Consider the following 12,626-nt stretch of genomic DNA (forward strand, 5'->3'; position numbering starts at 1 on the left):
CCTAGTCAGCCATCATTGGGAAGAGAGGCCCCTTGGTCTTACAAACTTTATATGCCCCACAGAGGGAAACGCCAGAGCCAAGAAGTGGTAGTGAGTGGGCAGGGGAGCAGGGTGGGGGTAGGGTATAGGGGGCTTTCGGGATAACATTTGAAATGTAAATGAAGAAAATATCTAATAAAAAAAAAAGAACCAAGGACCAGCCATGCACAGGGAAGAAGGCCTCACACCCTTCCTTACAATGGGGCAGCTCTGCAGATCCTAGTCCAGCTACACAGTTTGGAGGCCACTGAGCCTCTGTGACCTTGTTATTTAACTCTTCCCTCTGCCCATCACTGAGTCCCGTATTCCTTCATACATGTTTATCCAAAGAGCAGCTCCAATAAACCTTAGCAAGACTATACAGTAAGAACTTATCTGAAAACACCAAATCAAAACAAAAGGTCTCTTCACAGCGTGGAAGCCCAAAGCCTGTAATCCATTACCATTACCACGCTCCATAGTTGGATTACATAAAGTAATTACAAGTTACTTTAGTTTAGCTGGGGTGTTGCAACTTTTGACCAACATCTTGGAAGATTGTTGGAAGCATACTGAAACTTCTTGTTTAAGAATATGTTTGGCTTTTTCCACTGATTTCTCATGGTATTTATGTCACATATATAGAGCTGTATCATATTTTTTTAGATTTAGTTTGATCTTCCAAAATTGCAGTTACCATTATATAGGAAACACTTCATATTTCTAAGTGCTTAAGGCTAGAGGAGTAAAGGGTGTGATTTTCAAGTATTCATCTCTTTTTAGCCAGCTTAAGAAGTTTTAGTACTATCCCTTCCTCCCTTTTACCTTGCTGTTTTCTGAATGTATGCTCATAACAGCATCAAAATTATAAAGTATTAGCTTTCTCTCCCCATTGTTTATAGAAGATATCTCTCTTGCATGGTTTTTTTTCTGCACACCATACAGCAATGCTTTCTCTCAGTTGTTTAGTAAACAAAGAGTAATAGCAGGTATTTCTGTCTAATTTCTGCTTATAACTGTAGTATTAGACTCTCTCTTAAGCTGCTGTTTGGGGGCAAACCTTTCTGCAAAGGCCAGCTGATTATTAGTTTGATTATTTCAGTCATTATCAATATGATTGCCTGACTTTCTCCTCAGATCACACGAGTGGTGGATTTATTTCCTTACTTCAAGCCACCCTTCCTTTTTTGTACCTGGATTCCTTCAATATCCTTAAGTGGATATTGAATGTCTATTAAAATATGTCATGTAATAGTGACTTTGTAAAAGGGAAACAAGACCAAATTAATTTGAGAATCAATGAAACAAACAAAGCTAAAGCTAAATGGTCCTTTCCAGAACCTTAGAAATGTATACCATCAGTCATCAAGAGTAGAGTACAAAGTCGTCAGTGGGTTTTCCTGCTTCATGCTCTTTCATGGACTGTTGGACACTGCTTTCATGCAGAACTCACTTTGGGGTTCCATATGTGGAGATCAGATGCTGAGGTTTGCAAATGCTCCCCGGCCTATGACACCAACTAAATCACAATGGTAAGATGCGAAAACCATTTGAGAAAAGCAAAACACTCACTTAAATAATTTTTTTTTTTAACTAAACATGCTTCTATGCTAGATTTTCAAATTATTGGTGTTTGGCCAATTTAACCACTCCCCCAACCAGTCTTAAATACGGTGTAAGGAAAGAGTAAAATTGAGCCAGTGCCCACCTCTCTCTGCAGCGTGACCCCTAGCATCATGGCTAAGGCAGGCAGCACTCACCAATGACATATTCCACTCTGAAGAGATCCTTCCTGGGGTCATACGGACGATTGAAGTCAATCTGGATGTAGAAAGTCTGCCCTCTGCGGACAATCAACTTATTGTTGTCATATTTGTCTGTGTGGTGATCGATCTTGTTACTGTCCCATCTCTCCTTGAACAGGTGAACAGCTGTGACATTCAGGTAATCTGTCCACACAGAAAGCAAAGTAAGAAAGCCATTAAATATGTTTGACCTAAAAACATACTCAAAAACTCAGCTCTTTTTTTTTTTTTTTCTAGAAGAAAATACACTGCTTGAAACTGCAAGGGAGGGGAGGGGGCAGCAGATTCGAGAATAAGCCTCTTGCCTTGGAAGACAGATTCTTTTAAAACCTCTCCCCACCTGTGAGTTCTTTTCAGAGCACAGGATCCTCATTTTGGGAGAGAAGGGTGCCTAGTTTAAAGATCTAGACACAGAGAAGCAGAGGTCAGAGTTCAAGTCTTCAGATTCTCTGTCTCATGCTGGGTGTTGTTAAGTTGGGCATTTCCTGTTGTGACTGTCCCTCCCTATGTGAGACTGCCACTTCAATTTTCCCATTTTTTGTCCAAAAACGAGAGATCACATCTGACAAAGCCTCAAAGGGACAAAGCCAGCCATTAATCCAAACTTCCCTCCCACCCTGGGAAGGGTCAAATGTCCTCCTACTGTAATTCTAAAAGTAGATCTGATTGCTCAAAGGCAGAGAGAGGGGAGGAGGACTGTGCTCTAGAAAGGGAGGCAGCATTTCTGTGTGACAACATGTGACCACATCCACTGGCATGGTCAGAATCAGATTCACACATCCTTGGCCCCTAAATGAGCCATCTAGGTGTCAGACTCAGGTCTTTTTGATGGAAAAATTTCCAAGTTTTCCCTGTCTTTTGGAGTCAGGACTATACATATCAACCATGTTTGCTACTCATATACTTTTGCATATACTGCATATATTCACTTATTTTACAGAATCATGTGTTAGATTACATCATTACCCAGAGGCTTACATATATGATAGTAATATGAGATTCCATGAGTGACAGGAACTTACAGATTGTCTAACACATACTAACCCCAGAGAAAGGTGAGCTCCCCTCATGACTTTCTTCATTCCCTCCTGCACTGATCACACACAGGAAGGTCTATGGTGTCCTTTAGGGGAATGACTAGGGGGGCTTGGTTTTTGTGCATACACTTGCAATTCCATGAAGGGAAAGTTGAGTCAGGTAGCCTGGCCTCATTTTTCCAAGCTGCCTGGCTACTTGATGCATGCTTTACTCCTATGGCTGGAGAAATATTGCATTCAGGAAGGACAACTATGAGCTTGAAGACATGGGTAGACATCTCCTTGCAAAACTCCCCAAACCCCTTTGCTTTACACGGGAATTCTCAATACGACTCCCAGTCCCCTTAGGCTCCATTTTTCCCTTGCAGAGAAAAAAAAAGTTGGGCACATTAAGATTCCCTTAAACTCTTAAGCTCTACCGTCTCTGAAACACTTTTGATAAAGCGAAAGCTTGGGTAAAACCAAGTTGAAGTTCAAGTACCAAATTTCTTGTATTTGATCATTTTCCTTCCAGATTTGAGTTCTCTCCTCCTTTCCAATGAGAATATTGGTACCCAGAAATTTTCTAGGAAGATTATAGTAATAGTGGGTGGATCTGAACTATACCTGGCACAGAATGGGACCATTAACCTACGGTGGTTCACAGACCATGAATTCTAATGGAACCTGTCCATCATGGTGGAGTACTTCATGGGTTCTTCTGACTCTGCTGCTAGATAGGCAAAGTGCAAGAGATGATTTTATTTTTGTCCCATCTCAAAGACTTGTCAACATACAGGAGGCCCTGAAGAGAACTTTTCCTTTAAACTGGAAGCTGCAGATGTATCATTTTAGAGCCTCTTTCCATGCTGCCTTTTCTTCTAACTGCTATGGTTTTATTAAAGTCACAATTCCAATGTTAAAGCAACTTAAGGAAGAGCTGAGAATTGACAGCTGTGGAAGTGGGCAGTTCCTGGGGATTTGCTGGCTCGCTGGTTTGACTCCAGGTTCAGTGAGAGACCCTGTCTCAAAAAGTAATGGTTCAAGAGGATGCTCAATATTGACCTCTGACCTCCACATGCGCATGCACTAGTGTGTATGCACATACATGCACACACACACAAACACATATATAAATCTCTCTCTGTCTTTGTTTCTCTCTGTGTCTCTGTTTCTCTTATACATGTGTGCACACACACACGCACGCGCACTCACACACACACACACATACACTCACTCACTCACTCACTCACTCACACACACCCTAAGATGAAAAACTTTCTCCAAAATGACTTTATGAATCAACTCTTGTGCTCTTTTAATCATCATCTAAAAACAAAAGTCTCAGAATGGTTTCAACATCTCTCTGTTCATGTCCAGCAGTGGAAAAATCTCTCAATATTACAACTTCACTGAACCTCGGAGTCAAAGGCACCTTCTTGACCATTTGGTAGATCTTCTAGATATGGCTAAGCCATCTCTATGCATGGATTCTGGTCTCTGAGTGAAGAGGGCACCCTTTACCTCACAGGACATACAATCTGTTTTTATACAACTCTACTGTTTTCAAGATAGTATATGCTAGTCTGTGGATTTTCTGACTGTGAAGTCCTGCATGGTCATGGAAGGAATGGTGTGACATGGTTCCCATCCCTAGAACAGACCCAATAGGGTGTGGGCCTCCATGAGTGTTGCTGGTTACTGGGCATGAGGTTTGTTTTTTAAAAAATAATTATATATCTGGGAGGAAAGGGTGTATCTTTGTCCTTAGCTATGATCTTCAAGACAGCCCTTAAGGCTGTGGGAAAGAAATCTGAAAACATGAATTCAAAAATATATAATTACTTAACTATGCAAAATATAAGGATGCAATATGAATTGTATAAGGAGCTTCATGGACCTAAACAAACAAAGGCAGCTGTATTATAAACAAGATTGTCAGAAAGATATTAAGGCAGAAGATAAAGAGTTTTAGAGAGTAGTGACCTCAGGTCATGATCCCACCCAGCTAAGTTTATTGTTTGTGCTTACAAATGCAGGCAGATTCTGAAGTTCAAGGTCAGCCTGGGACAGAGCAAGTTTATGTCCAGGCCCAGGTGTGGTGGGAATGGTAATTTTAGGACAGGATACCACCCAGCTAAACTTATTGTCTGTTTTTACAAAGGCAGGCTGATCTCTGAATTCATTTGCATTGTTAAAAAAAAGAGATGTGCTTGATGTCTTTTTCTAAGAATCAGGTAGCTGTGGTCATGGAATGCTGACTTGTGGGATAATCAAAAGAGAACTTGGAGTAAATGATTGAATGTAAATAAATGACTTGCCTGTAAGAACTGAGATATATGAATGAGCTGTCTGGAGATCTCCAAAGCTGTCTTGAGCAGAACCCACTCTGTCAGCTTGCATCAAAAAGAGGTCCTTGGCTATATAAGAAAGCTAGCTACATGTGAGTTTGTGAGCAAGCTCCATGCTCTGTGCTTCAAGTTCCTACCCAGACTTCCTTCAATGATGGACTGTGGCCTAGAAGTGTAAGCCAAAGAAACCCCTTTCTCCCCTAGATGGCTTTTACTCAAGTGTTTTTATCACAGCAATAGAAATGAAAGTAGAACCCCATCCTTCTTCTGGGGGGGGGGTTCTCCCACACCCCTTCCCAGAGCCTTCAAATCTTCCTTCAAATCTTCAGATTTGACTTTGAGTGTTCTTTTTGCCACTCTTGAACACCACTTCTTCAGAGCCCCTGTCCAAACTGAGGATGGTTCTTGGCTTCTGACCATGAGTACTGGTTTGGACTACCACACAGATCCAGGGCAAGTATATGTCCCTCCGCTACTCTGAAGTTTAGAGACTACCCTAAGACAACCCCTGAGTTAAATCATCCCAACTTTTAACCTCTTTTTTTAAGGAGTCATTCCCAGAGTATTATAAATCCCTTTTTCATAATACATTTAATTTTGTCAGTTTCCCTCAGGAAGAGTTTGTCCTCAACATACATTATTTTGACTGCAGTTTTCCAATAAACTACACTGAGACCACTACATCTTATAAAAATAAAAAAGCATATTTTGGTTTCTTCATGTAAGGCATCATTAGGCACTGGTAGCTTACTATAGATTTACATTAAGCATCTGCTGAAACAAAACCCTTAAAACACACTCTGATGTCATTTCTATCAATAGGGAATTGCAGTTTCACACAGACACCCACAGAGCTCTCACCTATGTAGTTATTTGGCTATATTTACTTATGCAACTGCTTTTTCTTCTTTGTGGCTCCATTGTTAAGGCCTTGCATGAATTCATAGTACATTCAATGGTAGAGTTGGCTCATTGTTCCATGTTCTCACAATCATTTTGGACCTTAAGTGTGCATTCAGTACATTTACTGTTCACTATGGTCAGATTTCTACAGGGCATTGTTTTGTGTTGTCATCCAAGGCAGTAATACAAGCATTCATTAGACAAATGCTTCATAATTGCAAGCTAAGTAAACACAATGGTAAATACAAAAAGGGGCATAAATGATAAGAGAACTTTAGGGCTCTGGGAAGGGGTGTGGGTGAACCCCTCCCCAGAAGAAGGATGGGGTTCTACTTTCATTTCTATTGCTGTGATAAAACACTTGAGCAAAAGCCATCTAGGGGAGAAAAGGGTTTCTTTGGCTTACACTTCTAGGCCACAATCCATCATTGAAGGAAGTCAGGGTAGGAACTTGATGCACAGAGCATGGAACTTGCTCACAAACTCACATGTAGCTAGCTTTCTTATATAGCCAAGGACCTCATGCCTAGGAAATGGCACTCCTCCATGGACTAGGTCTGACTCCCTCAGTTAAGACAATCAAGACCATCCTTATAGACACTCCTGAAGATCAGTCTGGTAAAGATAAATACTCAGTTGAGATCCCCTTTTCAGGTGATTCTAGGCTGTGTCAAGTTGATAGTTAATGCTGACGAGGACAGCTGGGAACAAGTGCATAGAGAAGAGAGTAACTCAAGCAAGAGTATGAGCGATCACATAAGAAGCCAGAAGACAATATGCTGGCTGGAGTGGGTTGAGGAACACAATGAAAGCTCAAGGCCCAAGCTCCTTCAGGTCTTGTTGACCACATCCAGTGGTTTAGACTTTGTAATGAGGATCCAGTGAGAATCCAAAATGGTAAACTGATATGATGGTTAAGTCCATACATACAAGTAAAACCTCTTCTGGGGACAAAATGGAATAGGGTTGTGATGGTGTCAGTCTTGAGGTCCAATCAGAAAGCTGCTGCTCATTCTGGGTTGCGATTGGTGCTGAGGGCCAGCCGCTCCCTGTAGACCTCCCTCCTCTGTCTGTGTTGACTGACCAGAGCCTGGTCCTCCCAACCTACCCAAGCCCAGATTTCTGACCTTTGAAAATATTTAAGATTCATGTCTCTGCATCAGTTTCTTCTAGAGCCAACCACCAGCCACTCCTGGCACAGAGACTGCGCACAGATTGCCCTTAGCTCAAAGTGTCTACATTGTGTGCTAAAAGCAAATTAAAGAAAAATCTCAAGTATGGGGGAAAATAGATTTGTGCTGTAGGGAATGAAGATATAGGTCCTAATGTATTCCCTAAACTTGCCTCCATAATTACTACCTTTCTTCCCTTATGATTGACTGCTCGAAAGAATGTTTATTAATTCAAATGCCTTGAGTTTTCAAGCAGTTTTATCTATGCAGAAAAATAAAGCTAGACATGAAGATTTACCCAGATTTCTGTGTCATGCCCTAGAAAGGGGGATTCACCCAACTTTCTACCTCACACGCCAGCCTGAAAAACCTGGTGAACATCTAGTGAGTCCGAATAAGATCAGCTGACCCTTATAGAGTGCAGAGCTAGTTCTGAATGATACTGGCTGGTACTGGAAGACACAAAGCTTGGTGGTTTGGAAGACTCTGGCCTTATTAAAGGCAGTCCAGATTATATGCTGGAACACTGTACTGTGCACACTCCTCATGCACACTCCGGTGCAAAACTCCTCATGGGCAGTAGTCTCTGCTCTGAAGTGGCCATGGCAAAATTTCTTTCTAGATACTAACATTTTTCATAATATTATAGAGCTGCTTCACTACTCTGTTATTGTGCAAGGCCAGCAGTGATGGATGGTTCTGAGGATATAGTTCACTAGTGAAAAGTATGTCCTGTCTTATAGAGGACCCCAATTCAGTACCATGCACCACAATGGGTAGCTCATAACCACCTCTACTTCCAGCTTCAGGGGATTTTATTCCTTCTTCTGGTTTCCATAGACAGTGAACTCACACGTACACACGGAGACATACATATAATGAGATTCAAAACAAAGTCTTTAAAAGGAATTACTGGATATTTTTAAGCTACTGTTTTCTTACTTTTAATAGCATGATAGGTAAGACCTTAGGATTTGGAGCCAAACTGTAGGGACCCTTTATGCCTGCCACACCTTATCTTTATGACCTTAGACAAGCTGCATACATTCCCTGGGCCTCAATTTCCTCATCTGTAACGTGTAGTTGGAATGGGAGAATATGGAAGGAGTGGTGGATCTGGGGTGACTGGCACAAGCTAATCACTCAGAAGTCGATAGCAGTAACAGGAGCTCCTAACATCTGTCCAGTCCCTGGGTTCTAAACTTCAGAAATGAGTGTCTGAGAGGGCATGTCAGGCACCCAGGAAGAACAGCCCTGAAATCCCATCAAGAAGCACACATCAAGAGGCATGCCCTGACCCTAGGCGTGGCCCTGTACATCCCTCATGTTCTCATACATATTTGCTTTTCTTGTTCTGACTTTACAGGTAGAAAAGTCTTTTCCTACTCCAGTGTTAGAATAACCCTTAATAAGACAGTGTGGACCACCACTAAGAACTATTTTACCTTTATACAGGACGGGAAACTCGTTGAGGACAAGACGATACCTTGGACATCTTATCACTCACATCTGGGGAAGTGTGGAAGAAAGTCCCAGCAGGTCTGCCACTTTCCATGTAAATGAGTCTCACACTAAACATTTAAATGGGTCTTGAATTTTTTCATTTTAAAATGAATTGTTTTGTTAACTACAGAAGAAAACATATTAGTTCTTTTAATATCATGTATCGGGCAGTTTAATCTCGAGATGAGCAATTTTAAGGACCACACATATGGTTAGAGAAGAAGACTGGAGATTATAGAGCCTAAGGCCTCCATGTGAGAACTTTTGTTTCACACTGGAATAGGTCAGCAGATGTTCATGCTGTTTGGAATGAAGGGTAAGTAAAGGTGCTAATGACATGTTAAGTGTAACAAGCCTAAAACAGAGAGAGAGACAAAGAGACAGACAGACAGACAGACAGACACACACACACACACATACACACACACACACATACACACACACACAAACACACACACACACCTACCTACCTTATGGTTTGCAGATTTTTTTCTTAGTGAAAATAAACATATAGTTTGTTTTGAACATAGTAGATAGGACCTAGGAGCCATAGCACCCACTTAATCTAAATAATAATACAGAAATAACTATATATGTGTACATGACACAAAGTATATGTATATGTATGTATATGTATATTTGACCTATTGCACTGTTTTTGAGAATATCTCATTTTAAGCATAGATTTTAAAAACTCATATTTTCAATTGCTTTTATTTATTTTATTACAATGTCACCCTAATAAATCAGTGCCCTTGGAAAGGAACACTTATAGGAAAATGCTGCATTCTAAGTGAGGAGAAACCAGGGCAAAGTTAAATAAAAATTTAATCTTTTCAGATTCCTTCCTCAAACTATCTAAATGAAGAAAAACATTTCATTTAAAAAAAATGAGACTTGGGGGGGAAAAAAGACATAAAAGTGAAACTTGACTGAGGTGTGGAAGATTAAAAGCCACTCTGATAGGTAAAAGGTTTAAAGCAATCACGTTCAAAACGGCAGTCAAATGTATAAGGTGCGTGGAAAGATGAAGCCAGGTGGCTTATTCTCTGGAAATAGAAAATGACAGCCATGTTCATGTCTCTTCAAAGTAACCTTCTAATGGTTCAGTGGAATCACTAGGTGTTTTAATCTGTTTCTCATTACTGTAAGAAATGTCTGAGACTGGATTTTTATGAAGAAAAAGGAGAAGATGAGAAGAGAGAAAGGGAAGAAGGAACAGAGGACAAGGAAGAGGGAAGGAAAGGAGAGAAGAGGAAAGGGGAAGGAGGAGAGGGAGGAGAGAAGAGGAAAGGAGAGGAGAGGAGAGGAAAGGAGAAGAAGGAGAAAGAAGGCGAGGGAAGGGAAGGGGAGAGGGGAGGAGAGGAAAGAGGAGGGGAGATGGAGGAGAGAATGGGGAGGAGAGAGAGGGGGAGAGAAGAGGGGGAGACAGAGAGGAGGGAAGGAGAGGAGAGGGGAAGAGAAGAGAGAGAAAAGAGAAGAAAGGAGAGAAGAGCAATAAGGTGGTTGGATACTAACAGTTTAAACCACATAGTCTGTCTCTGCTGAAGGACCTGAACAACACCTCATGGTGTGTGGCACATGGCATCATAAAGGCAGAAGTTTGACAAAAGAGAAAGATCTCATGACCAGACCCACAGAGAGTGATTTATCGCCAGGCTCTATCTTTTGTAAAAACCCACTTTGGTGAGAACTAGCTCAGGGGTCACATAGGAAGGACTTTAATCTCTTCCAAGGGCAACCCTACACCACACACACACACACACACACACACACACACACACACACACAGTGACATAAAGACCTTCCAGTAGGCCCTGCCTCTCAGTTCTCCACACAGAGACCAATTTTTAGCATATGAACCTTTGAGGACAAACTACATCCAAATCCCTGAATTGAAAGTCAGTGTTGGGGAAGGGGGTAAGGTCTCCAATGTCACTAAATAGATAATGTTTCTCTGGTTGTTCATGGAGAGTCAAACACAAAGTAAGACAGAAACAGAATCCTTGTAGCAAGAAACACACTTGGTTACCAAGAAACATGGACATAGGTATAAACATAGCATACGGCATTCTAGTTCTCCCTTGCCTAGTCATGCTCCTCCCCAAGTGTATGGTACTCAGAAAGCATCTGTTAAGCTGGTGGATGAATTGCACTTTGCTTATTGACCTAACAAGACATAACTTAGATAGAAAGAGCCTTCCTAGCATTTAGGCCTCATTCACCACAGGCAGCAAATGAATTCACATCTCCCTGCCCAAGCCCAGCTCCTAGCAAAATGGAACAGCTAGCTGGGAAGCTGTTTAAAGTTATATTCTTCTTTTTGTTTAAAGTTATATTATGGCTAGGAACTTGGCAGCTTGCCCTTTCAAAGTGACAGCTTTCAAAAAGTCTACCTAACACAATTTAGTCTAATTCCAAACACATCAGAAAATGGGCTGTTAAAGAAAGAATGTTTCTCCCCAAGAGTCAGCGGCTTCTCCGTCCTCCCACTCTCTCCCTAATATGAAAAAAAGTGAATTATCTTCTCCCTGGGTTGCAAAAATATTCTTCTGAGAATGATTATACCTGTCACAGATGGGATCTTGAAATAAGTTAAATGTTTAGGTTCATATTCTAGGAATTCCCTGGTGAGCTGAGTTCTCCCTGCAATTTTTGGTAACATTATTACTAAGCTATAGGCATTAACGCTATGCACGAGGAAGTAGGTCTGTTTATGGTGGAAAGAACCGCAGGAAGGCTTTTTCTCACACATCTTTTGGCAACTCAGGAGGAGAAAGTATAATTAGAACAATTAAAGACATTTTTCTTCAGAAGCTATTATTTAAACTGTTGCTACTAAACTGTCCTATAGCCTTAAAGGCTTCAGAAATCTTAGAACAAAAGAAATGAGACTCACACCCTCTCCAGGCCTGAAGACCTTCTAGTCTACCTCTCCTCTAGCCTGAAAATATCTTCTGTCAATTTTCTCTTCACCATGAGAATTACTCTTATAAAACATAAATCTGCTATTGAGAGTCCACAGCAAGTCTCCTGTGTTCTATGGGATGGAAGGAACGCAGTCTTCAATGCTTATTGTAGCGTAACTCCTGCCAAGCTCTTAAGGCTTGTCCTTTCTTTGTCCTTCAGCCAATTCTCACCACTTTTGAAAATGATCTTCCATGTACACTTCATGCTTTCTTCCTTCATCTTTTAAAAGAGATGTATTTATTCTTTTCCCTTCCAGGTGGTGTCGGGGTGTGGGGGGGTGTGGGGGGGGTGGGGTGAGAGGGTGTGGTGGTATGTATTCCTGTGTATGTATTTTAAGGCAGGGTCTCTCCCTGAACTTGAGGTTTCCTCAGTTAGGTTGAAAACAGACAAATTCATCAATCCTCCTGTCTTCCCTCACCTTAAGATCTGGAGTTACAAGAGTGTGTAGGATGCCTAATTAGCTACATGGGCACTAGGATCTAGTACCCATAATTGTCCATCAAGCTCCTTTACCCAGTAAGTTATCTCTCTAGCCCACTGCTTCTTCTTCATTTGACATGTGGTCTACATCATCTCTATGTAGTTCAGATTAATCAAAAATTCATGATCCCAGTCTCCCATATACAGACATTTCAAGCTTGCACTACCACACTTGGCTTAGCCCTTGCTTTTATTCATTGTTTTTATTTTATTGAGAGAATGAATCTCCTATTCCCCAAGTCTAGCCTTGAACTCATCGCTTATCTTTCTACTGCCATCTCACAAGTGCTAGGATTAAAAGTCTTTACTGGGACTCGGGAATCCATCCCATCATCAGCCACCAAACCTAGATACTAATGCACATGCCAGCAAGATTCTGCTGAAGGGACCCTGATATAGCGGCCTCTT

General features: G+C 41.3%; 1 protein-coding gene across 1 annotated transcript in view; it reads right to left on the reverse strand.

Moving 5' to 3' along the window:
- F13a1 (coagulation factor XIII A chain) overlaps positions 1–12,626 on the reverse strand; it is a 171,529-nt gene that overhangs the window by 152,849 nt on the left and 6,054 nt on the right. Inside the window, exon 3 of the mRNA XM_021215683.2 lies at positions 1,779–1,967. Coding sequence (XP_021071342.1) covers positions 1,779–1,967 — 189 coding nt within the window. The remainder of the gene's footprint in view (positions 1–1,778; positions 1,968–12,626) is intronic.

The sequence above is a fragment of the Mus pahari genome, chromosome 16 (genome assembly GCF_900095145.1).
Source record: "Mus pahari chromosome 16, PAHARI_EIJ_v1.1, whole genome shotgun sequence".
Lineage (NCBI taxonomy): Eukaryota > Metazoa > Chordata > Mammalia > Rodentia > Muridae > Mus > Mus pahari.